This window comes from Xiphophorus maculatus, chromosome 4 (assembly GCF_002775205.1).
Source record: "Xiphophorus maculatus strain JP 163 A chromosome 4, X_maculatus-5.0-male, whole genome shotgun sequence".
NCBI classification, from domain to species: Eukaryota; Metazoa; Chordata; class Actinopteri; order Cyprinodontiformes; family Poeciliidae; genus Xiphophorus; species Xiphophorus maculatus.
In genome coordinates this window covers 16,195,452-16,223,432 of record NC_036446.1, presented here as the reverse complement: position 1 = coordinate 16,223,432, position 27,981 = coordinate 16,195,452, and the positions used below count along the sequence as shown (strand labels likewise).

General features: G+C 37.5%; 1 protein-coding gene across 7 annotated transcripts in view; it reads right to left on the bottom strand.

The window, feature by feature from the left end:
- The window catches only part of tcf12 (transcription factor 12), a 90,932-nt gene extending 62,951 nt beyond the window's left edge, over nt 1-27,981 (bottom strand). For 2 of the 7 annotated variants that reach the window (XM_023332463.1, XM_023332461.1), the window contains exons 1-5: nt 27,783-27,980; nt 26,901-26,989; nt 25,857-25,929; nt 15,505-15,578; nt 9,120-9,222 (exon numbers count right to left, since the gene is read on the bottom strand). In XM_023332463.1, coding sequence (XP_023188231.1) covers nt 9,120-9,222; nt 15,505-15,578; nt 25,857-25,929; nt 26,901-26,972 — 322 coding nt within the window. In that variant the 5' untranslated portion in view covers nt 26,973-26,989; nt 27,783-27,980. Of the gene's footprint in view, nt 1-9,119; nt 9,223-15,504; nt 15,579-18,489; nt 18,611-22,388; nt 22,408-25,856; nt 25,931-26,900; nt 26,990-27,782 lie in introns of those variants that run through there. The other 5 variants (XM_023332462.1, XM_023332464.1, XM_023332465.1 and 2 more) reach the window with 5 other exon arrangements.

The following is a 27,981-nucleotide window of genomic DNA, read 5'->3' as shown; positions in this document are numbered from 1 at the left end:
AACAGATAAGCACACCCAGCAGCTCTGCATAATGAACAGCTACAGCAACTAAACAGTGCTGCATACATCTCATTTGCTCAGCACACATCCCATCTTACACTGTGCCCGTCTGTACACTATAAACACACACACACACACCCCTACATATATATATATATATATATGATTATTTTAGTAATCCATTATTCTATTGATTATTTTGACCATTTAATCAGACAGAAACAATTGGTACATAGGCCTGTCACAATAAACAATAAATCAATTAATCGCATGATAAATTAAAACAAGCAACTCAGTAATTATCATTTGCATGATTTATTGTTTTTCTCTTTTCTGTCTTCCTACCAAAAACTGGACTGGAAAAATCTTCAGTCTGGTGTTTTGGTATCAACTAGCTCTTTTTTTTAACAGCTACTACAATGGACTGAGGAACTAACAAGTTCAGGTCATCTTTTTTGGATGAGATCAAGGTGTTTGAGCAAGGTGTGCACGTCACAGCAAAATGCTTTCGCTCGATGAGGAAAACGGCAGATCCACACACCCTCTACATCAATATAGCTGCGGACAAGATCACTGATGCCTATTGTTCTTGCAAGGCTGGGTAAGTCGGGCATTCATCGTTTTGTAGGCTACTTTTGAAATCAGTGGGTGATTCCTGTGGTTTGTTGGCAAATGTTTGAGTGTGTCTAGGCCTGATACACTGTACTTGGTGCTAGCGTGGCTAACAGGAGTAACAGTTTAGTCCAAAGCCTTTTCTGCTAAAATAAAATCTTTAGTGTATGTCAGATACAGACACATTGCATATTGATCTGTTTAGCTAATGTAAGACTGTGTAGCAGACAGGCTTCAAGGTGTAGAAGTTGTATCAGTTCTGCCATTATGCTGTACTTAGCTAACAGGAAGCTAAGTGTGTTTGTGAGACGGCCACTCAATTTTGTTTACAGAGACTTTATAATTCATTTTATTTGTTTTTTTCTGTTGTTTTGTTTATTTATTTTGGATAATTAAAATGTCTTCCAGTTCCAGTATTAAATGTTCATTAGAATTTAAGTTTATTAATCTTTGAGAATTTGTTTTTGCATTATTTTGCCGTTGCCATGGAATATTGGTCTCAAAATGGTCTCAAAACAACAATATTATTGTTTATTGTATTAACTTGTGGGACTATTAATCATCCAGCAGAATTTGTTATCGTGACCGACCTATTATTTTTATTAACCACTTATGCCTTTTATACAATATTAGAAATACATAATAAAATGGAAACAGACAAACTAATTTGTTCTTTAAAATGGAAAATAAACATTTTAATCCAATGCCAAATAATTCCTTTTGTGCATGCGTGATCATTTGTAGCAAAGGATGCATCTGCAGCTAAAAAAATACTTCTACATGTGAAAAGCTCTTCAGCCATTATTGCTGGACTTGGGGTCAGTACTGTGTAGGGTTATTATTTTTGTCAACGTCAATGTCAAATTTATTTATATAGTACCTTTAAAACTACGGCACAGTGTAATACAAGAACAATAACACAATAGTTAATGAAAAGAAAAATAGAATTGATTATTATTATTGTTATTAATTGATTAATAACAGGATAGCAGAAGGTTGTTAGTAAGAGATTTTTGTTACCAAATCTGAAACAGGTGAAGAACTGAACACTATAGAGGAGGTCGGGGAAGAGCATATTTTTTTCATCTTAGATGCAAAACATATAAATTTTTTTGTACAATTTGTGCTTGCTTGTTTTTGTATACTCCAATTGATTACTAAATTAGTTGGTAATTATTTCAATAATCGATCCATTGTGATTAATCCAATTAATCCTTTCAGCCCTGATAAATGTGTATATATTTATACACATTATCAGCATGTGTTGCCGCTACATTATGTCCTGAAGGCCTGCAGAGTGCACGTGTGTGTGGGTATGAACAGCAGCGAGGTAAAAGGATGCAGCACTGGCAGCACCTGTGACCCACGCTGCTCTGCAAACTGAGTGCACACCTGAACAGCACCTGGCCACAATCACAGCCTGGGTCTGGGGATGTTCTCCCACGAGACAAAGCATTAGCAGATGACACCTGCCCCAGTAAAAACACACTGGGGATGCCAGTATGATGTGGGATTTGACACCTCGTGCAGAGCTTTGGGGATCAATTAAGTGGAAAAGAAAAAGGAGAGAGGGGAATCTGCAAAGGGCTGGTCTGTGCACAATGCAGAATCAATGTCTTTTTTTATTACTTTTAAAAGAAAACGCCACAGACACAAATGTTTCATATAAAGAAATCCCATTTTTGCGAACACAAATTGTAGGGTAGGTAGGCTTCCCTATAAATAAATGTAAATATATTTATAGGAATTGGTGCAAATCTTTGAGACCAGACAGGACACGGCTACACTGTACTGTGTATTATAATACAACAATTAAAAAGAGCAGCTGTCAGTTTACTCTTTAAAGATAAGATACTTCAGCTGACATTTTTATGCACGTTAAATTTCAAACTCTACCTACATAAACAGTCTAAACTTAGATTTACTTTTTCTGTCCTAATGTTCCCAGTGCTTTTCTGTAGACTCAGTTTATTGTTTACATGAACCAGCACATCAGCACACATTGGAAGTATTTGATAAATAGCAGTCAAAAATAAATCAGCTCAGTAACACAGCATCATCAGCCGAGGAATCCTGCTGCACTGTACTGTACTGCACTGAAGTGCCTCGGGAAGCAAAAACCTTTTGTGTTTATGCATAATTTGCAGTTATTGCCTTAAAATAATTATTATATGGAGACAGAAAAGACCTACTACATGCAGTGGTTCCTGTTGTTAATTATCATTGGTGTAATAAACTAAAACATGGACTTTTTGAAACTACAAATACAGTCACAGTTTGTAAGGTCCAATGTAAATCAGTGGCTGTGACAAACTTTAATGAGTCAGCTTCTAAATTAAGCCATGCCAGTCAGGTAGCCTTCTTAAGGTCACACGTGTTTGTCTACAGGGCATCTGCATGTGACTGTATGCATGCGTAGATGACACCGCCATAAGCTGATTAGCTTTTATGCAAGACTAAAGCCGTATGAACCGTAGATATGAAGCAGGACAGAGAAACGTGACTATTAAACAACGACTCAGCAGTTGTGATGTCACGCCCCGAGGCACATGGCAGGAGAAAACGGATGTGAAAAACTCTCGCACTAAGCAGCGAGTATCCAATGAGAACTCACTTTGTTTTACAACAATAGAGGATAAAGTTGTTGATTTGAATTTCTGACAGAAAAAGAAGGGGGGATTGTTCAGATCGTATTGCAGAACATTTTGAGCATGGATAGCCTGCATGTTTCAATCATAGAAAATAGAACTGTTCGATATGGATTACAAATAAAATCTCAAATCTTTTCGTACCAGAACTGATGTCCGATTTTAACTGGGTTTTTTTTTTTTTTTTGCTTTCTTTTCTAAAAAAATAAAATTACATATGACAGAAAAAGTAGCTTTTATTTCAATTGTCCCTTCTGTAAGTTGTCCGACAGAGTACTAGAGCCAGGCTACGAGAATGTTTGTTTAATTACAAGAATATATAGTCAGAATATTTGTGGAATAAAGATGCAATTTTACAAGAAGAACATCTTAAAATTACAAGTAAAAAACTGTTTTAATTAGAAAAATGCTTAGATTTATCAATGAGTTATCAAGATCTTACATGACCAGCTTGGTCCATGCTGTTTTCTTCAAAATAAACTCAGTGATTTGGTTCGAAGTCCTGCTACTGACTCAGCCGTCGCAGGTTCAATTCCCGGCCTGGTAACCTTTGCCGCATGTCTTCCGCTTCTGTCATTACCCACTTTCCTATCAATTCACTATCAAATAAAGGCCACTTGAGTCAATAAAACCTTAAAAAAATAAATTGCAGCCTCACTTTAATACTTAAAGTCTAAATAAATAAAAGTTCTAAAACTTGCTTATCAATTGGCTTTGGCCATGCTGACATTACTGTGAACTACCATATTTAAAACTTTTTTTAGACTTAGACTGACTTTATTGTCGTTTTGCATGCACAGGGTGTATACAGAACGAAATTTCGCTGCATACGGCTCAGGATAATGTTTTGAGGTTCCAATGTTGTGAGGTTACTCCAGAATAAAATAAAATACAGTATAAAATATGAATATAAATATGAATATAAAATATAAAGTGCAGGACTGACAGTAAAATGGAAGTTATTAAGCTATGTATATGTGCAAGGTATGAAGTGGAGACCAGTTTTTGAGTGCAGTCCAGTTAAGAGTTCAGCAGTCTGATGGCAAGTGGGAAAAAGCTGTTTCGGAACCTGGTGGACCTGCACCGGATGCTGCGGAACCTCTTTCCAGAGGGCAGCAGGGAGAACAGTCCATGGTGGGGGTGTTTATAGTTCGGTGCGGCTTTTCTGTGGATTTTTCTTCAACCACCAGGGGGCTCTTTAGCAGGAAGTGAATCATTGAAAGTAAAAATTGGAAATCAAAGAAGAAAGTGCTCATTTTCATTTAGAACAAGCACATGATAGCACGATGGAGAAATGTTTTCAAACTCATACCCCCTCATCAAGGAAACAACACAAAGAAGTTCATATAAAGCAGCTTTTAAGTTGAGGGCTGTCGATCTGGCAGTACAAGAGGGAAATAGAGCCGCTGCACGTAAGCTCGGCGTGAACGAATCCATGGTTCGGCTTTGGAGATGGAGGGCTGCGTCCTTAATGGAACCAAGCTCCGCCCACAACCGACCTAGAAAATCCCACGTGGCCGCCAGTCTCATAAACAAAGCCTCTTGGCGCGTTGTTTCTATGTCAACATGGCGTCTTCCACTTCGACTGATTCTCTGCAGTGTATTTCTGACTCGATTAGTGCATCATTACTACCGGATTTTCACAATATATCAGCTACTACAATGGACAGAGGAACTAACAAGTTCAGGTCATCTTTTTTGGATGAGATCAAGGTGTTTGAGCCACGCGACGCCTCCAACATTGTGCACATCACAGCAAAATGCTTTCGCTCGATGAGGAAAACGGCAGATCCACACACCCTCTACATCAATATAGCTGCGGACAAGATCACTGATGCCTATTGTTCTTGCAAGGCTGGATAAGTCGGGCATTCATCGTTTTGTAGGCTACTTTTGAAATCAGTGGGTGATTCCTGTGGTTTGTTGGCAAATGTTTGAGTGTGTCTAGGCCTGATACACTGCACTTGGTGCTAGCGTGGCTAACAGGAGTAACAGTTTAGTCCAAAGCCTTTTCTGCTAAAATAAAATCTTTAGTATATGTCAGATACAGACACATTGCACATTGATCTGTTTAGCTAACGTAAGACTGTGTAGCAGACAGGCTTCAAGGTGTATCAGTACTGCCATTATGCTGTACTTAGCTAACGGGAAGCGTGTGTTTGTGTGACGGCCACGCACATTGTAGCAGTGCTAAAAATAGAATGGGCATCAGCCAATGAAATGCGGCCCCTGTGGTAAGATCCATGATTTATTAACCTTGTGAAAAACCGAGAGCAGTGGAGATACCAGCGGCTTATATATGTACGTTTCCAGTTTGTTTTTTTTTAAACTTTGTAGAAATGGCTTGTAGTATGGTGCACTCTATACTGTAGTCCGGAAAATATGGTACAAAAACTCAATGGGTCCATTTGTGGAAAAAAATCCAGACTTCCAAAAATTAAATCTTTCAAAGCCAAAAAATTCGATTAATCGATAAAATCAATTACTTGCCCAGCCCTACTAGAAGTGACAAATAATAAAAAGACAGTTGTAAGAAATGCAGATGTTGAATTAAAAAGTTAACTCTTATTTTAGACTTGGAGAGTCTTAGAGACTCGAACCAATTTACTGTCTCCTTCTTTTCTATACAGTCTAATCACACCTGTTACTAACGATAACTTAGAGCCACTTCAGTCCTACATAACAACTTTAAAATCAAATTGTCCCTGATCTTGAGTATAAAACAGAAATTTAATGGCATAAGCTACCAGCAGTGGGTTACGCTCACAATATAAATGAGTTAAATGAGCAGCTCTGTCAGGTGTAGCTCATTGCCTGAGGTAATTGCCCAGATTGCCTGAAATGAGCCTTCCCCACTGACTTCCCCATTTCAAGCTGACACCACCAGAAAAAACTCTCAGCGGGTAATCAGATGTAACCATTTCTTGTCAGTACTACGAACACTTGGCCAACCCTGTGGCTAAATAATTAGAACAAGGAAATCGAGGCCAAACACCCACTAGGACCTACAGAAGACCTCAAGTGAAACACTGATAAAACTACTTTTACAATTTTCTGTCCTCTGACTTTTAATATACAACATAGGCAATGACTATATTCAAATTAAATCTTGTGCTTTTGTTGCACTTAACTGGGGCATTACAGGACTAAAGGTTTATATGGAAGAGGACTGATGGACCAAACAAAAGAAGAATTGTTCTAAGTTGGGAATTGACTGTCAATTAATGCGCCAGAGCAGTAAATGTAACATATTTTTACAGGATAAATGTCCTTACCACATATTAATATTAATAATTACTATATATCCACCAATTAATCAGTTAGAGAGCTAATTATCCCCTGATTTGTCCTCGTCTGTAATCAGCAAGTCAAGACATTTTATTCCCAAAGCGTCAAAAAGAAAAACTCACAATTTTCAGCCTTTCTAAGCTAAATAAAAATCCGATAAAAGAATAAGACAAATGTGTTGATGCATAATTGGACATAATCTTGAAATTCCTTACTTTTCTGCTGGATACAAAAATATTATTTCTAGCATAACTTCACCATTCTGTGAGTTACAGCCCTTAGAAATGTCCCAGTCCTTTAAGAAGAACAACTGGTGAATCACTTACAATTAGATAATGTGAGTACATGTGTGATGACTGACTATAAATATACAAAACCTGTTGCAAATCCCCTTGAGAATAGCTCTAAAGCATCAAGAGTAGCATGTTTATCATTGTTACGACCAGCTGAGTCACAGAGTTTCATGTGGCGGTGACTAAGACTGCTTGTGATGTTCTGTGTACATGGACATTGAGGCTGCCCCCTACCAGATAGTTTGCAGTGTACACAGAGCAAACCAGTAAGAGCCTACATGTTGCAAATGTAGGTGGAGAAAGAAATTATAATTTGTTCTTACTTCCAGGCCTGCTGAGAGACCGGTGTGACCAATGGGCACTCAGCCCTGAATTAAAAAAAATCTCTCCTTATAAGCTTTTAATGCACACTATGTATAACATGATGCAAAAATAAGCACTTTATTCTGGAACTCCACAGACCCCTGTAAGCTAATTATCCATTGCCTGTAAATTCTATGTAGTGAGCAAGAAGAAAGAAATGGCTAAAACAATTACAAAATCACATCAGGTTGTTTTTGCATTTTATTCCAGAGGAATTTTCCATTTAGAGTTGTATTTTTAAAAACAAAGGCCATTTATGATCTAGCAGGCTGATAAACTTCACATTACGTAGACCAGTCTTTTAGGTTTGTATCGGGGACTTCCAATCAGGAAGGATACTTTGAATAAGAGGCAGGAAGTATGAAGTATCCCTAAGAGGTTTGCGTCACCAGCCTCAGTTTTGCCTGTCAGTGAACATTTTCCAAAGCTCCTTTATGTTTTTCCTGAATAATTGATCCTGGATGTGGTAAGCGGACTGACAAACATCTGAGTCAACAGCTCGCTCCAGTAAAGTCTACAACACACACAGATGCTTTCAGATTTGAAGCAATTACTTTAAAAGTTTAAAAAGGACCCACTAAATGAAAGTTTCCCTTCTTCTGTGGTAACAAAAACTGTTGCTTGAAACACAACCTACCAACCAGCATCTAACGGCATCTTTATACTGCATGGCTGTGCTGCCAGAAGCACTGCTGAGAAATAACCTTTCAGGCTTAATTTAATGAGAACACAGGAAAAAAAAAAACGTGATTTATGCAAGTCTCGGATCTTACTCTGGAAAACAATTCAATAAGACTGCAGACTTCTGAGCCTGAGATAAGAAACTGCAATACAAAGTTTACAATCATGCTGTCGAGAACTGACATTTCGCAGCAACAGATCGCATCTATAACCTGCTGCTGTAGAGGCACAGCTGAAGCAGCCACGTGATCAATTACAAGAGAGATAATATTTTAGTTCAATTCAGCAGCAGCCATTTGTGAACTAATCACTGTGCTTGAAAACCAGTCTTTAGGGCCATCATATAATGAGCTGAGACATAGTTAAAGTGTCAAGTGGTTACACATCACACCCAGTAACATACAGCTTTTAATTGCTGTAATGTCAGCGCATGTTGCCACTCAATAACAAAGTGCAAGGAAGGGGAGAAGCTGGCAAATGATTTTGATCAGAGCTAAAAAAGAAAATATGTTGAGGTTGAAAAGGTGCATTATCCAGAGCCTGGTATGGACATGATGGCCGTTTTCTTTCCATTTTTTTTTTTCTCCGAAGAGTTTTTGCAGCGCTAGTGGCTCGTATTTTTGCGACAGTAGGCAGACAGGAAGGAGGGTGAGGAGAGGGGGAAGACATGCGGCAAAGGTCGTCGGGACCGGGAGTCGAACCCGCGACGTGGGGCGTGCTAACCCCCTGCGCCACCACAGCACGCCCCATGATGGCCGTTTTGATGAATGGTTTGGCAGCATAGAACGGAAACAAAATTGAATTTATAATCGCATTTATAAAATAAAATTAGATGGTGCTACATGCAGCATTTAAACTTGAAACCTTAACTGAATATCACATAGAAATCATGATGTAAAATGAAGGTGTTTAAATCAACTATTAACCCTACCAGCAGATTTGCTATCAGCAGAAGCTGATAGCAAATTTCATGTTTCGGACAGAGCTTCTTCGTCTGACGGAAAGCTATACTGATGGTGTGACTCCTACCCTGGGGGAGGGTCATCACAGAAGGAGGGAGAGGGAGATGAAGAAAAGAGAGAGGGGAGTAAATACTGTCTAGTACCCAAGCAAGGCTTTCAGCATTTTAACCTCCAGATGCATTGTGCGTCTTGCACATCAGTCAGACCAATGTTTTTACAGTCTAACTCCAAAGGGCATGTGAGGGCTGATTTAAGAGGAGTTGCTTACTTACCAATTATGTTTGAGTTCATAAAAGGTGTTGGGGACAATTCTTCATGGGACACTAATCGGCTGTCACTCATGTGATCGCCGTAATGAGGGCTGTCTGCAAAACCCTGGGGGAGGAGATCAGAGTATTATTCACAATATTGAGCAACTTCAGTGAGCAGCAAAAAGAGAACACATCTGGTCATTAATGTCAATAAGCAATCTGGATAATCCTCCAGAAAAAATACAAATATTAGGATTAGCTGGTTACAGCTCATCTTAGTGACATTCAACACTTTTATTTTATGTATTTTACTTGAGATTATCTAAATAAACGATATTAAAGACAATAAAACAATCAACACTAAAGATCAAGTCTTTATCTTTGTGTGTCTGGCATATTTGCTGTGACTTTAGTTTTCTAGTAGAAAACCTACATTTTTAAAGGATGTCAAATATATTTTACGGGTGCATTACATATGCTCTGGTGGCATATTATCACTTTTCTGTAGGGCTGAAATGATTAATTTGATTAATTGTGATGAATCAATTATTGAAATAATCAGCAGATAATTCAATAACCCCAGCTTCAACTGGCTCAGATTCTCTGACAAATCTCCAATTAAGCACCTTCTGCTATCCAGTTATTAATTGATTAATCCAAAAACAATCAACAGATTAGCACAAAAGACTGAGGTTTTCACATTGTTGAAGGAATTTTACCTGCAGATGCATCCTTTGCTACAAATAATCAACACTAAGGAAAAGCTGCTATCCCATTTATGCAACATAATGTTTACATTCTCATTTAAAAATGAATCAAATTATTTGCATCTTTTGTACTGCTACAGTTGCATAAAAAGATTTAAAACCTGCAGAATGTGTCTTTTTTTAATATCCGATTAAACGTCAGAAGAACTGATTATTAAAATAATCTTTCTACTTTTTTGGTACAAGATATGCACGTACTTTCATTAAGACTTATTTAATGAAAACCTTATTTTACTGCTTTACTGTTTCTTCTTCATCTATCCTTCATCCATCAGTTTATTAAGAGCAAAACAATCCCCATTACCCAAACCTGTATTTGAGCGCTACGTATTTGTGCTACCTCTATGCGTATCATGAGACACTGTTGTTTACTGGAAGGGGGAAAACACAGACGATGTTTCCTGACACCTGCAGCTTATAAAAATTGCCTTTTTCTCCTGCAGTTTCACGCAGCCTTTTCATGATAGTTATCAGCATCTGGGGCTTAGGTCTAAATATCGGTCACAGTGTGGTCTTGGAGAACTTGGGGTCCCATGTAATAAAAGATGCTTCGTTACAGAGTTAATCCCAAACCCTGTGAAAATCCTCCAGTCGAACGCATCTTCCAAAACTACATTAACTTTCACCAGACGGACCAAGCAGCGCACGCTTGCATTTCTATAAAGCTCTTTTTTTCCCACCAACTCGTAGTCTTTGCATTCAACATAGAGTAAAAAAAAAAAAGGAGTAAATCTTATTATCTATCTCTTTTTTGTGAGTGGATGGTGATGGAGTAATTTCAAAGGCATCAAAGTGTTGTGCTGCGTCGAGGGATTCCCTATTGTGCTCCTGCCAGCCTGCACACTCTGTTAATCACACCATGAACCGACTCAATAACAACAACAGCCCCGTGAGAAGCTCAAGCAAACTAATACACACACATGCACACCCCCTCACGCACACACCGCTGAAAGAAGGAAGTGAAAAACATTTCATCTTTTCAACTGCAGAACAACGAGCGAGTTTTGTGAATTAAATTAGAAGGTGAACCCCTATTTCATTTTCCTTCAGAGGAATCACATTTTATTACCAGGAGGATGGGGTTCATGAAAATAAGCCCAGTTGGTCGAGTAAATTTGTAAAATCGCACTTCAGATAAGACTGATGTACTACTGAGCAACTATACTTGAGATTGAACACCAAGGATTCATCAACGGGAGTCAACAAGGAAAGTGTTGCATGTTTTGGTTCACAGTTGAAATGGTTTTCTCCTCTTGAGGAAGAACCAACGGGTCGACATGTGAGTGTTTGAAAATATTTTGTTTTCAGTGCAGCACAAATTATTAATTGACCAAGGAGACTATGTACATTACAGATCAGAAGTTTGTAAAGTTTGGCTTAAGTTGTCATCCAATTAACCTCTAAATTAACTTTTTTTTTTCTGATAAACTCTCTAAATGGGTTCCTTAAGGTTTTATCCGTGTGTTTCTGGGAGAGTTGTAACATTTTTGATGGTTTTAGGCAAAATATTACAGAACTAAACAAATTTACACTATAACATCAAAATTTGCACAGAAACATGAAGAATGAAACCTAAAAAAACTATTTAGACAATTTAGGGGTTAGTTGCTCTTTAAAGTTAGAGATAATTACAGCAAAACATAATACAGACAAGTGACTCGACATAATAATCTTGTTTATTTTCTTGCAAAGTATACCAGTTAGAATATTATCCTTTTTGTCTTTTGGGCTGTTTTTTGGGTTATTTTTTGAAGCATTTAATTGATTACAAATAATCCAAACTAGATTATCTTAATGTTAATTAAAATCGAACTGTGAAGGATGCAACAAGAGGAACTGGAAAGCTCTGAGTGCGGCATCCAGACGGTTTGTGGTTTGCATGTAAAGCCAGTAGCAAACATTGTCTCTGCAATAAGAGACAAGAACATACAGTACGGATAAAACTGAAATGTAATATTTTTAAAATATGACAAACACGAAGAGCCATATCACATGGTTCACCCAGAGGCAGAAGGAAAAAGCTTGTCTGCCATCATCACCAGACAACCATAGAGCAAGAAGGGTGAAAGTTCACCTTTAAGGGAAAGGTCAAGCTAATTACAAAATCCACAGCAACAAAGTTATGACATCACTATTAGCTGTTAGGACAGCTATTGAATAAGTGGAGTATAATGTTTATTAAATCTCATTCTTGCATTTTTCTTGCTGTATTGTTTGGTGGATCTTATTGTTGGCCTGTTCAGAAGAAGCATTGAACATGCTATTGTACTTTGACATTAAATATTTTATTTTCATTACACTATTCTTTCTTTCCTTCTTTTTTGTAAAAACAGGCAATGTTAAAAATAACATGGATTAAATTGAGTTACGGGTTACACTTCAGTGACATTTTTTCAGTCTGTTTAACCAGCTTGAGCTTCACATGTGAGCTTAAATTATTACACTGATTAAATCAAAGCTTTGTTATCATCATCATCATTTATAAATTCTGCGATATCTAATAGCAAAAACCGATTAATGCAAATAATTTAAGGTAAAATTCTCCTGGTATTTAACATAAAAACAAATACCCAGAGAGTGTATCAGCATCCTGTCTGAAACACAAAGACACCACTGTGTGTTTTTTTCTACATTAACAGTCTTACTGCTCTGTGTTTGCTGCTTTGAGTCAGTTAGATCATCAATCACAGGTCCCTCATCATTCCCAAACACTGGTGGCCTACATCTATCCAAGACACTAACGCATCCTGTCATGGCAGCCACGGGGCTGCGTTTGCACTACTGGCTAAATAACTGTCAGATAACTATGGCAGCAAGCAGGCCAGAGCTCACGCCTTGCTCCCCGATCACTCACCACACTGTTTAAACAGTCATTCCTTCACTCTGGGCAGTATCCCAGGTGAACGTGTGGCTGCATGCGGCTCCTTGGGAAGTCATGATATGGTCGTGATGGATGCGCGTGGGGTCGGGTATCAATTGGGGCAGGGCACGTGGGAGAAGGGGGGTTGTCGTGCGGTGGCAGCGGGCACAGCCCTGCCTGTCAGAGCGCCAGTCTGCAGCCACGGCTACCCAGGAAACAGCGGCTGGCTGTGAGCCAAGGTCAGCGCGGCAGGTCTCTGGACTGTTCACAGTCGACTGATCACACATTCATAGCGCACCAGCAAACAAGCTCAGGGACAAGACTGAATTCCCTTTGTAGCAGACTGAAGGATGAGGCACGCAGAATTTCTTCCACAAGCCTTGGACACATTTAGTGAATAAACCGTAAATTGATTTTCTTTAAAGTTTTTGATTCTGTTTTTTTTAGTAAACAGAAAGAAGTAATAGGCACGGCTTCACTTTGTAGAGCAAAATAGTGACATTTTTCACTATTTTTGGTGAAAAGAAGTTGTTATGACCTCTTCTTATACAATGAAAGAAAAGAAGAAAATGTGAGGAAGGTCTTAAATATATAACGTATTTCTTAAGAGAAATCTTAGAAACTTAATAATCTCGGAAATATGCAAATTATGCATCGACTCAAACTAGCTGAATAAAATGCCATGTCCTAAAAATACCTGAACAAAATAAGGCAAGCAAATGCAGCATTTAACCCAACCTGTTGTAAACAAAGTATGAGATGCTCAGAGTAGGGGGTGTTTGGTTTGGAAACATCAATAAATAAAATCTAATTATTCACACAAACCTTTTGCAATTAGAATGATTCTAACCTTTCATTTCATAATTTTTATGTAAATTATTGATCTTGTATTATGCTAGGTGAGTTCTCAGGTTATTAAACTGCAAAGGTAATTCAAGCAATTCTTTACCTCAATCATATCTAATGACTTCAGTCAAGTCAATAAGGTAATCATAACCTTGAAACAGAAATCACTAATGTTAACATTTGCTTTTCAAAACACTAATTGGCAAAATTTACACTAAAATTCTTTAATTCAAGATAATGAGTTCTCATCCCTATTTTGGAGTGAAATGAGATGCTGTGGCTTGACCTTAAACCCTCCAATGTGACACAAGCAACGGAAAAGACTCATTCATTCATGTATGTATGGCTGGATGGTAAGGGTGGGCAATGTGAACTTAAAAGTTTTATATTATATTGTGATGATGATAAATGTGGAGATAAATGTTATTTGTATCACTTAACTTCACACAGAAGCTGTATTAAGCGGGTTTTTACATTTTTTGATGGTTTCACTTAACAAAAAGTAGAGAACCTTGTTAGTAAAGCTAACAATCCCGACAATATGGACAATTTTGGGGGTTTCAAACATTAACTGTAATTTATCATTACAACAATAAATCAAAATTCTTATCATTATAAGTAGTATATCACAATAAATAATAAACGATACAATATATGTCCATCCCGAATGGATGGACAAGATAATGTTAAATAAAATAGTAAAAAAATAGCTTTATATTCAAGTCTGTGAGGATAAGGATGTGCAGCTGTTTCAGAGAGTGCATGCAGGCCTTATGGATGTGCAAACAGCTGTCTGCTGGCTGACGCCGTGCGTCGTAATGTCAGAATCACTCATTTATATGCACCTGGAGCGAAGATATCTCAAGCTTCTCTGTCTTCTAATTCAAATCAAGCTGCCTATGTTACCATAGCCTGTAGATGTTCATTCGGGAAGGGCACCGAGAAATAAACAAGGTAACGCAGGCCGAGTGGCTCTGACATTTAGCTGAGTTCTAATAGAAAGTGACAGGAGATTGACATTAACTGGAATTCATACAGGGCATTGGGAACAGCCAACGTGTGAGAGACAAACAAACAGGCAGAGCTGTTCACACTTGCTCATACAAACACTCAGAGCTTCTTATTTAGACATTCACTCCCAACAAAGTTTTGATTTACAGTGAACCTCTACGTAAAGTTGTTATAATCACACAAATATCACGTTTAAACTGCACGACGTTTTAATGGGACGTTTTAAACTGGGTAATATAAATGTTTACACTAAGAAAGGTAACAGTTTCAAAAGATAAAAACGGGATAAATCATAGTTTATTCAAAATAAAAGCTGCATAAAAATCTGAAACACTTCCTCAAATGCTCAGGAGGTAAAAAGCTTGTTTTGACTGTAAGACGTAGAACATCTTTCCTCATAATCAGCGAATGTTTAGGTTTGCATCACTTCGTTGTACAAAAAAGAAACTGCAGTTTCTGTAGTTTTAATCAGGCTGAACAAATGTTCAGTGTTTCAGCCAAACAATATTTCTCCAGGTAATATTTGTTCCCTGTTCAATATTATCATCAGATATATAATATGTAGTTTTACATTGCTTGTGAGGCAAAACTGAATTTAGGAGGAGCTAAAAATGAAATTTTAGGTGCTACATGAAAACCACTGATCACCTACCAAGAACTGTAATACAAAAATTTTTCTTTGTGCTATAAAAGAGAAAAATAACACATTTTCTTTTAAATGAAAAGAACTTAGACATTTTAAAACTAATGAATTCACTCTGCCAAAGAGAAATGTGTCTGTAACAGGTCAAATAACACAACAGGCTCTGGAAAAAGGTGAGATAAAACACTGTGAATTCCCCACTTTGATGTAATGAGTGTTAAATGATGCGCCGTGGAGCAGAAAGGCCACTCAGAGGCATTAGATTGTGGGTCATCTTACCCGGGAGGATTCATAGGAAGGACTGGACTCGCCACCTGGGGCCCAAGACGCTTGGTTGGTCCGCTCATCCATACCTGTCAGAACAAGAGATGCACGATTCAGTCAGCAAGTCCCCTCAACTCTCACAGTTCAAACTACATTTACAAGTCACTGCTTCACACTTTAAATGAATGTATATGAAGAAAAACAAACCATTTTTCACAACAGGCAAGTTTTAGCATTGTACATTGTGTTTATAAGTGTATACTATAGATTTAAAGACAGACCAAAGCATCTGATCTAATAATAAGAAAAAAATAAGTTTACTTTTTAAATAGTCTTAATGAGGATGTGGGTTGTTTTCATTTAATCTACAACACGAACAACTATGGGATGTTCAATTTTAATGTCACAGAAAAATTAACGCACACTATTTCATTTCATAACCTTAAAATTTGATATCCTTTTTTAATTTTCAATGACTGGTTGAGCAAAAAATATCAGCATTTGTTTGCATCTTACAAGAAAAATTAAATAAACTTGGTGGAAAATCCTTGAAAAATGAATAGCAAGCTTTAAAAAGTGGCAATCCTCCAGGTTAGTAGATATTTACTAGGGCTGCATCGATTCCCTGAGTGATTCGAGTTCCTCGATTATTAAAATTCCTTGAGGAAAATGTATCTGCCTCATGTATTATTTAGCGCACCGTGTTCCAGATGGATCATTATTTGTGTTGGACAGCGCTCTCACTTCTGCCTATGAGTTATTGCTAATTGCTAGTAGGATGATGTCAAATTTTCCGGGTTTTCGATATTTCTTTGGGGACAAATGAGTATTCCTACAGTGCCTGGCGCGATGCTTGGAGTATGGGAGAGATAGAGAGAGAGAGACATGATTACTCAATTAATTGTGAAAATAATCAATAGAGTACTCAATTACTAACAGTGATGTCAGTAACGCGTTACTTAATAAGTAACGAGTGATCTAACGCGTTGCTATTTCATATCCAGTAGTCAGACTACAGTTACTTATCAAAATCATTTTTCGTTACTGTGCGTTACTATTTTCTTTTGGAATTTTATTTTATTTCCTCTATGCGTCTTGTTGAGTGATCGCCGTTTTTATGCGACAGTATCAGCAGCGACAGAAACGTAAACGATGGAGGGAGGAGGGAGATGCGCATTTTGTTGGCAGAAAAACAGGAACTACTTTGAGTGGGATGGGGGGGTTAAATCCTTCTTAGAGTTTTCCAGACAATAGTGGACCACACAAAAACATGCACAAATTACTAACGTTTTGGGTTTTTTTGTACTGTAACCATTTAAAAAATCTCCCCTTCAGTTCAACCTTATAAGTGGAGACACATTGTTGATGTTACCGTTATAAAATAGTTTAAATTAAGTATTGGCATAGATCAATGTAATTTTCACAGCGTTGTTGTTAGCAGCTGATGAAAGTAACTAAAAAAGTTACTTTTAATGTAACTTAGTTACTTTCCAAATCAAGTAGTCAGTAATCTAACTGAGTTACATTTTCAAGGAGTAATCGGTAATCCAATTAAAGTTACTTTTTCAAAGTAACTATGCCATCACTGATTACTAAAATGTTCTTTTACAACAGCCCTACTATCTGAAAAAATACCAAAATAATGTATTCAAAAACGTTACCAAGCTCTTATGCTTAGGCTATTTTATATAAGTTAAGTAATTTATTACATAAAAATCTCCTGCTTTATGTAAGTGACTGGTATTAAACACTCGTCTCTTAATGGAAAGGCTGGCCCAGTTTTAGAGATGCACTGATAATGTTTTACCCATTTCTAGTTGTCTGAAATTAAACCTGTCGACTTTGTTTTGCCAATTCAGTTTTTTAAAGTAAATTTTAATTACATTTGATGATGTTGGTTGTTGTTCTTACAGGCTGAAAATTATGAAAGTTCTTGATGCATTTTATGAAAATGGAAACAAACTCTGGATTTTTGTTTCGTTATTCCATCTGCCAGTAACCAGTTAGAGCTTATTAGTGGAGAATTGTTGTAACCCTGTTATTCTGTTATGTTGCCATCAATACATAAGAAAAGAAATGTGAAAATGTAATATCTTCAAATGTTCCAAAGTTACAAGATCTTGTTTATTTAACTTTAAATGCCTCGATGACTTTATTGCTACATATGCTCCAAATGTACCAAAAGGCAACTGGATGATTTGATGCAGGCCAGGCTAAGCACCTGAGAACTGAAACATGATAAAACTAATTCTTCAGACGAACAAAAACCTCCATCTAATCTTTCAAAAGACAAACAGAAAAACGCAAAAATCAATAATGCCAACCAAACTGTCAACCAAGACCATCTGGCATATGTTGAAAAATATAATATCTGGTATTTACAATCTAATTTATGTGATATAGCCATTAAGAAATATTTGATGCCTCGCTTCTTCTTGCTGTTTAAAACAATATTGTCCTGCAGTATCAACAAAACCGCAGCAACAGAGCATCTACATTTATCGCGTTATTGATTATCCCTCTTGTAATTCCATCTGTCTCTGTAGAAAGCAATATAATATGCTCTGCTTCAAGTTCAAATAAAGAAAATCAGATTTCAAAAAATGGGTCTATTTGAAAACAATAATACTGAACAAAGCAATTTTACTTAATTTTATTGTGTATTTTTCCAATTGAAGTTTCACATATTTTACTAAGACTCCTCAACGCAACAAGAATGACCTTGTTATGAAAGAGGTCAAATTAATAAAGCAATCAAAAAACTATTTATTTGCAATCAATAATCATAGACTACAATGTGTCCACCTATTTTTAACTTAATGAGAACAGAGAACCTTTTGGGGTTGATCTGTATGGTTACAGTAAACATACAGAAAAATTCAAATTTGATGTTATTACTGTTAGTCATATTTTTATCCTCCTTGATGGAAATAAGTTCTTCACAAGAAATTTGTAAAGCTAATTATACACTTGTGCAGAAAGTTGGTGACATTTCACTACCCAGAAATCACGCTCCAGTGAGCAGAGCTGTAGATATGAAGTTTCATCCTGACAAACACGATGCTTTGCCGCTTGCACGCTGTAGATTCGTTTCCTCTTCTGCACCGCCTCTATGGAAAAACTACACATGTAATTTTATCTCACTTTCTGAATTTTGGTTGAGATGTTTTACATTTTTAGCTCTGATACTTGTGTAACTAATTCAAGCGCTCCCATAGGTATTTGAGCTATTTCATTGTGATGCATTTCAGCCGAACTGAGAACTTTCACACACAAACTGCAACAGCGGTCAGTGTTTGCAGTCTCACCTGACCCCTCTCTTCACAAACCCATGAGAATTAGAGCAAACAATGAAAGCACTGGATTCAATGAAAGAACAAGGACTTCAGAAATACAAGCTGCTGTTAGCATTCCTTAAATAGTAGCTGATTCCTAGACAGCCTAATAATAAGAATAATCTCAGATGTGACCAAAAAGAAGAAGAAGCTACCTCTATGTTTCCTTTGTAAAATGTATTTGAATGTTTTTATTTCTCAACATTTGCGGTGAGAATCCTGTTTCATAAAGTAATTGTAGAAGGGAAATGACAAAGAAAGCCCATAGTTTGCCTCTCATAACTGATTGCTCTCTGCTGGACCATTAAGAAACAGCTGCACCCTCTCAAAACCCGGATTCAGCAAGAGCTTTTACAACAGGAAAACAGAGGCGAGTTTTGGCATGAAGGGGAACATTTCAAAAATATGAACTACAATACAACGCTATGCGACAAGGCTGAAACTCCACAGAGCATCAGCTTGGTCATCAGTGGAATAAATCCCCTCAATGTCAACTATTTATTATTTAAACTGGGAATTTTCTCATTTGACATAATTGATTTCAGCAGATATGAAAACTGGGCCGTTCAGCTCTAGTTGGTTTTTTTTTTTCCTGTCATTATCATTAATGCAAAAACTTCAAAAGGGCTGAAACGATTATTCGGATTAATTGTGATTAATCGATTATTGAAATAATTGTCAACTAATTTACTAATGAATCCATTGTTAACTGGAGTACACATAGTTAAAAACAGTCATTTGAAGAAAGAACACATTCAGAGCTGTAATTGAAACAATATGTTTAAGACAAAAACATCTTTATCTGTAGATATGTTTTAGCCAAAACCTCTCAAGTGTTAGTTTCACCCTGTTCAGATTCACTAAAGGAAATGTATTTTAGGCAATAACATGTTTATTTTCTTGCTAAAAAAAAAAGAAATTGAGCTATTTGTCTCTTTTAATGTATTTCTAATTTGTAAAAAAAAGCCTTAAGTAGTTAAATGAAAAATATGTACAATGTGCCATGTTTTTATTAGATTATTTGATTAATCCTTAGACTAATGCACAGATTAATCAATTACTAAAATATTTGTTAGTTGCACCCCTAAACTGTACTCCCAAAAAAAGAGATAAAATAAATGGATTTTTACATTTTAAATGTATTTTTTTTTCTTTTACATTAAGAGTGAGCATTGTAAGATAACATTAAAAACATTTTTCTTTGTTAGTTATTAGATTGAAAATTATTTAAAAAATAAATACTCCAGATGTTCAAGAACCATCCAAAACTGCAGCAAGTATTATTCACACTTGTCAACAGTAACAACTAGTTAACAGAGGCATATCTGGTCATTTATATTTTCTGCAGTGAAACGGATTCAGAAACTATAAATTGTTTCTGAATCCAGTCCTGGCTACATCCCAGTCCAACCACTGAGTGAATATGCCCATCAGACAATGTCTGAGTTTCTAACAGACACACGTTTCAGAAACATCCCAAAAGTAGAGCTGCCCTCTTCAAAAAATATGATCTATTTCTGATTGATGCAGCATCGAGCTGACGAGCCGAGCAACGAGCGAGGCATGGGAGCAGGACGGAGAAACCAATCAAGTTTAGAAACAAAACAACAAGGCCAAACTCACAACTCTCTGTCACATACACTGATAAGCAAAACCCATTGAACTCTGTCCATCAATAGTTGATGACACACAGTGGGTGCAGCATAAATAGGTTTGATTTAGGCGCCTAAATCTTGTTTGAATTTCACTCGGATTTCTCCGAATTGAAAACTGATTGACCTTTAGCAATCCGATCTACTTACTTAACACTAAATATAACCTTTTTTGAAAAATGTCAATAACCCATATCAAGTGTGCTTTAGTTATTTTCTAAGATTTCTGAAACTGCGGGTACATCTGATTTGCTTATCAAGCCTGATCTTTAACACAGACTGTCACCACTGTTAGTTGCAAGTAATCAGATTTTTAAGTAAGCTAATTTGTGAAATCTAATCTGAATGGCAATTCAAACTACCTCCACATGTGATTTTCATCTGAATTACATTTTGTGGATGAGTGCATGAGTGCTGCAGCAAGAGGACAACTTTTGGATTATTGAGGATTTGTTTATTTGATCAAATCTGTAAATAGAAATGAGAAGAGAAACTAAAAGTGTCTCTGGTATTTACATTGCAATATACTTCTAGTGATAAATGTTCAACAGTTATTTTTGATCTTCGCAGACCGGGCTTTTTATTTTTTATATTCTGATACACAAAGCTGCACATAAAGCGAGGCAGGAGTGAGGATCTGTAGGACTGTGGTCAGGAATGAGTTACACACAACCAACCAATGCATCACTATGCAGCGCTGAAAGAAAATTAGCTACTTCACAATAGGCTCATCAGGTCTGCATCATCAACACAGCTGGAAGGGAGAAGCGATGAATCTCTGTTAGAGCCATTTTCCCAATCCATCTTCTCCAGCATAATTTTCAAGGGTCTTTGCCCGTCCCACTCTGGTTCAATTATCAGGCTATGCCCAGCTGAGATGCAATAATCCAAACCTTCATTCCCAGCAATTTCCACACTCGTGTCTGCACACTCACTTGCCTTAAGTTCACTAGCACTTATATAGGTGCTTCTTCCCTAACCTTGAAGATCTGAGAGACAGGCGCTCTGACTGTAGTCTGAAGGGGGGATTTACCCTACACAGGCCCTCAGTACTGGAATATTCAAATGAAAATGTGTGCAGATGCAATCTAATTTTAGCCTCCTGAAATTAGAATCCACTCCAGAGGTAAAGTCGTTTAGGGGCCAGTTTGTTGAAATCTGAAATACTAGACAAGGATGCAAAAAGTCCAGCCTGATTCCAGACTCGGCTAGTACTTATCCATAAAACGTGAAACTAGGGTCATCTTTTAAATGCAAATCTGCAATCTAGAATTTCTATGACGCACTAAATTTTCTTCTCCTTGATGGAAAAATGCTTTTCTATTTTAAAATTGATTACAGGTGTAGCACTTTATGCCAAACTGTCAGAATATGAGGCACTAGTTCAGAAGGTTTCAATGCATTGTATATAACATAGTGCTTCCATTATCCCGAGTGTGTGTTATGCAACAATTCAGCCGCATGTAGCCAATTGGAAACCTTTTGTTGCCTGGTATGGTCTGCTGCTGGATCTAAAAATGTACAACAAACCTGTTTTGGCTATAGCAGAAAGCCATATATTAACTATGAATGCCAACACTCTGCTCAGATGACAGGAGTTTGAGGTCAGTTCAGTCGACTTTGAAGTCGTTTCAGGAAAAAAAACAGACATTTGTGCCAAAGAAAGACCATTTACAGACAGTTACTGTAAAAAGATGCAAAAGCAACCATCTGTGGCAGTATGGGGTGCATATTTGTGAAGGCACTGCTGATGGAGAGCCATTTATTTTGAATTTTAAAGGGACTCCAGCTAGCATGAAGGCAACACCTTTTCCAACAAGAGTTGCAGACATTTCAACAGGGCAATGCCAAACGTCATTCTGCCCCACTTACAAAAACATGACTTCATAGACACACAATGTGCTCAACTGACCTGTAAGCAGTCCAGATCAGACTCCTCTTGTAAATGTGTGGCAAAGAGGCCTCTTGCAAAACAGCACAAAGAAGGTTCAAAGTTAACATTTGTGTAGTTTTTAATGTATTGGAACATGAGTTTCCCTCTTATATGTTCTATTTAAGTTACCAGGTCTGTATTGTTTCTATTCTACTTCCAGAATGGAAGCAGACCAACTTTCAGACAATTAAATCTATAAACAGATTTGCACTGACCAGGCTTCTGCTGTCCAGTACCGATTACTGGTTTCTTTGAGGTCTAATGTGCTAATTTTAGTCATGTTTAAAAAGAACTCTTAAAATGTAAGACTTAAAAGAGATTAAATGTGCTACAGCTTCTTTTGAATCACACTGAAATAAAGAATCAACAATTATTCTGATGTTTACTAACCTCAAAAAGTGAATGAAAGTACATCCTGGGAATTAAGGCGGTTATAGACCAAATAATTAGTAAGCAAGGGAAAATATGTTTTCAGTTCTTAATCTGTAGATTGGATGATACATTGGGTAAATCAAATTGCAAATTTTGTTTTAAATTGGCCAATTGATTTTAGCGTGCCTATTGACAAGGCAAGAGAAACAATGAGTCAAACCTATGAAAACATTATCAAGTGTTCACGCCTGTGTCATACAAATTCCCTTTAATCTTTTGCTATCCTGTCATGTATAATAAAATGTAGCACAAGTATTGAAAAACATTTGTCATGTAGATCTAACATGATGCATCAAACCAGGTTTTATGGAACATCGAGTGTTTTCATGTCTTTCAAACTAAAGTTTTGATTTTGATTCCCTCCCGTTCTGAACAGGGCATCTGCACTGGGATCAAGGGTGTAGACTGTCGGAAATAATATCAGGTCATTAGGTCACTGTCTCATTTATGTTCTCACATCTAATGATCAACCGAATGTCTGGGAATTAAATTGCAAAGCTCTGTGAGAGCCCTCAACTTGTCAAGTAATTATCAGCTGAAGTAATTAGAAAGTAGGTCAGAATATCAGTTTTGCTTTCAGCTTCAAACATCCTGCATGCCACACTCAGCCATTAATGCAGAAAGAGTGTCTTCATCGTCTTGTATGAGATTAAGCAATGTTATTATTGGGTCACTCACCCAATATTCGTCTTTTAATTTTCTAACGTGTCCAAAAAACCTGCCTAGCTTACAAAATGCGTTTGTTAAATTATGTATGCTGCTTAGGAAAGTGATGCTGGAGCTTATTTACCTAAGGCAGACTATCTTACTACACTACAGATAGGAAAGCCCGATATCCAATGGAGTGATAAGGAAATAACCAATAAAGTTTACAATAGTAGTTATTAGTTGTATCCTAGCAACACTGGGATAGCTTGTACAATATTCAATTATCAAAAATGTGCAGCAAAATATTCAAACAACCTTTTTGCAGAAATGAGCAAGACATTTGTAGATTGAAACAGAACATATTTGAACACTGTCAGGAAAATTGTGTTTTTACTCTCATCACAATGGCTGACCTAGTCAGATTTTACTCAGATGAAATTATCAAAGGTTAAAGCAAAAATACACTGTTTTAGAGGCCAAAAAGCATACAACTCAGTCTGCTCATTTGATGTCTACACATGTCACTGCATTCATTTATCAAACACAACGCTACGCCCCTTTCTGTGAGAACACACACACTTTGATGATTCAGCCCAGCTTTAGAAAACCTGCATGTTGCTTTGAGCACAAGTTAATCTTTACACATTTGTTCTGAGAAATTTGGGTAGAAAACAATAAAAATAATAATTATTATTATTTGATATTATTAAAATAGGGCTGCACAGTGGCGCAGTTGGTAGAGCTGTTGCCTTGCAGCAAGAAGGACCTGATTCCCGGCCCAGTGTTTGCATGTTCTCCCTGTGTATGCGTGGGTTCTCTCCGGGTACTCCGGCTTCCTCCCACAGTCAAAATACATGACTGTCAGGTTAATTGGTCTCTCTAAATTCCCTAGGTGTGAGTGTGAGCATGGTTGTTTGTCCTGTATGTCTCTGTGTTGCCTTGCGACAGACTGGTGACCTGTCCAGGGTGAACTCCTGGAGATAGGCACCGGCAACCCTCCCAGCCCCATTAGGGACAAGGGTGAACAGAAAATGGATGGATGGATGGAGTTATTAAAATAAATATGGACAAAGAAGTATTATTTGCAGGTTTATAAATAAATTCATAATGTCATTTTGCTGTCAGGCAGAAAGTAATAGTCAGAAACAGCTGTATCAGAAATAGCTGTATTTCTGTAATGCTTAATGCAGATCTCAGTGCAAACCAGGATAAAGTCACATTTCAAATCTAAAACTAGACTCTTTGTCATTTGTTTTACTGAAGAGCACCCACAAACATAATCCTTCTCAGCTGAATGATTAGGTATCACAAAAGCCATCGTCACAGCTCCACAGGTCATGTGTGACAGCTCTGTTCTTGTTTCTTTGTCATTTCTCCTCAATGTGTGTCTTTCGCTTCACAGATAACCCACTACAACGACGCCCTTTGTGGATTCACACAAGACACGCTTTCAGGAAACATAATGCTCGATTGTTGACTTTCTCTAGTGGCACATGAGACAATAGTCGTGCTTCAGATTAATGTCCTGTAGTGTTTATTTCTAGAGGAAGCGATCCAGAAGAAGAGGGGCCTGAACTCTTGCTAGTGCAACTAAGCCATTCACAAACACTCAAGGGGAATTAAGATGCTCATATATATATATATATATATATATATATATATATATATATATATATATATATATATATAAATATATATATATATATATATATATATATATAAAATAAGGTAGGTAATTGTGTGGGAGATTTCTTTAATGGAAGGAGCAATTATCAGTGTGAGTTCCTCACTAACGGGGAAAAAAGCTCAACAAAATGTTTCACCACCTCTTCACACTACACAGTATAAGCAGCTCCAGCACTCACATATGCTGAAACTAATTTCCTCTAAAACACCTCACTGCAAATCCTCTGTAATAACACCCTCTGCAAGCATCACAGCACCTGATCATTCAAGCCTAAACACGGCTGATTTGTGCATTATTTATTCATCGGACAGTAATGCAAAACATGATTAACATTCACAGCGGTGTGCTATAATTGCACACAGATCAATAAAACATGTCTATGGTCTAAACTGTGCTTTGTTCAACTTCTTTACTGCAGCGCTGCTCCACAACCCCAGGTGGGGGGTTCAGGTTTCAAGCGCCAGATGTGAGGAGAACACACAGAGGAATTGCATCCAAGACTGAAGGCTGAGACACTTTTCCTACAGACTCCATTCATAAATAACTTTGGGAGCAACGCGAACAAAAGCAAAAGACGTCCAGAAACTGATACTTGTGTGCAGATTTTAAGCAGGAATAAACAGACCTCAAATCAAAAAGTTTGCAGAAAATGGAGAACGGTTTAAGGGATCAGTTCCTACCTGATGCACTGAACTGACTGCTTCCAAGTGTGGTTGGCCTATTTTTCCCTCCGCCTACAGGTGGAGAGAACATCTGAAAGCACAAATACAGACACGGATCTAAAAACATAGCAAGGACTCGGCTATGTGGAGCAGAGATGCACAGCTCAGGCTTTTCCTGTCTGATACTAATTTGCGTTTTTCTCTGAGGACTGAGACGCTGATTCCAATTTTGACCGATTCAGATTTTTTTCATAAGTATAATAAGACATAACAAAAACAAATGTGCAGCAAGCCCCTAAACAGAAAAGTAATATTTGTAATTTAACTGAAAACTAATGCATTAAAAGATCATCTCATTTATGTGAGCTGGAGCTTCATTTGATTTTTAGTAAACGCAACAAAGCGCATCAGACAGTATGTGGTTGATTTAAGGAAGAGGAAATTGAAAAAAAAATTCTACTTTTACCTGCCAACTAAAGGAAGAACAGACTAAAGTAACTCCTGAGCTTAACTCAAACTCTCCAGATTATTTATTTTTTATCTTAAATAACTTGGATCATTACAATTACTATTTCACAATTACCTTATCGTGATTTTTTTTTTTTTTCAAACCCTGATCATTTCCAGACCTGCATTTCCCCTTCATTTAGCTAAAAACAAATAGATATAATTTATATCCATTTATATCCATTATATCAACACCAGACATTTTTACTATTTGACTGATGCTGTTGAGGTTAAAAATGTGATGACTGTGAGGATCTGGATTCCCCTGCAGAGCCAAACAGAACTAGATAACTGTGGGAACATTTTAGAAATAAATCACGTAAAAACGGGGTGGACCAATAACTTGGAGGGGAGTGGGCTGCTAGATTTGTGGCGAATGGATGCATACAACCTTGATAGTTCAAATTTAAAACACAAAGAACAGCGCAGTTATGGAACATAAGCTCATACTAATAGTGAAATTAAAATTAAAAAAAAACAACTATATATCTGAGAAGAAATTTTTAAACCTCAAACTTGAGATGAATCACACCAACAGGTAATAAGGAGTCCTACCGCACTGAAATCCAGCAGGTCACTCAATTCCTTATCAGTTCCGAGAGCGGCAATCCGCTGCTGAGGATTCATCCTGACGATCTAGAAACCTGGGAGTAAAAAAAACAACAAACACAGAGTCTATCAGATCGCATCCCTGCAGCTTCATTTAACAGCGGGGACTAGTTCCACGCTGGAAATCATCTCCACGGGAGGCATTTCTTATGGATGCGGAATAAAAAAAAAGACCATCACCGTGAAGTAAACTTGGCTCTGTCGTTGCCGTCCTTATCATCATCATCACAGAGATGAAGGCAACTTAAACGCGTTGTAATTGATGAAAAGGTGCTAAAGCGTGTCATAACCACGTTTGGTTTGTATCTTTCATTCGCTGGTAAAGAGAGCTGAGGGAGCGCTCTGGATGGACGCGTTAAGCCCAGGACCTGCAGCATCGCATCAGCGCAGGAACAATATCACTCCGTAACAACACCGCATGCTGATTGTTACACATGCATACGATCCGCTGATAATGCTGCAACACGCCTCGTTAATGTCAGTGATTTCTGCAGCCTTGTGTGCAAGCAGGGAGATGGTTTTCCCTGCGCTGAAGCGCCTAACGTTTCTGGGCTAGCCGCGGCTAACGCTAGCTGCGGTTACTCGTTCATATGGGCAGATGCAGCCTCTTACTACTGGCTTTGTTGGCCATACAACGAGGAAGACAGTGCCGTTTCGGCGGCTGAAACCTAAATTAAAGACAGGCAACACAGGCAAACAAACACTGGACGTGACAATCTCAGTGTGCAGCTCCAGAAAACAAAACCCAACGATGATCTATGTCTCTCTCAACTCCCAACTTCTTTCACGCGTCCGAAAGCTTCTGGCAAACTCCCCTTGATATTTTACCTGTTTCTCGATTAAAATCCGGACTAGGGTGATCTGGTGATGAGTCGCTTTCTTCCGACGCGCCTCGCAAAGGCAGAAATCGGGTTTAAAACGGCGATACGTGGGAAAATATCCTCTATATATCAGTTACGAGTTTCCCTTAGGCAGACATTTTTGCTTTGCAAAAAGCCTCAGCACCACGATGACAGCGGCTGTCGTA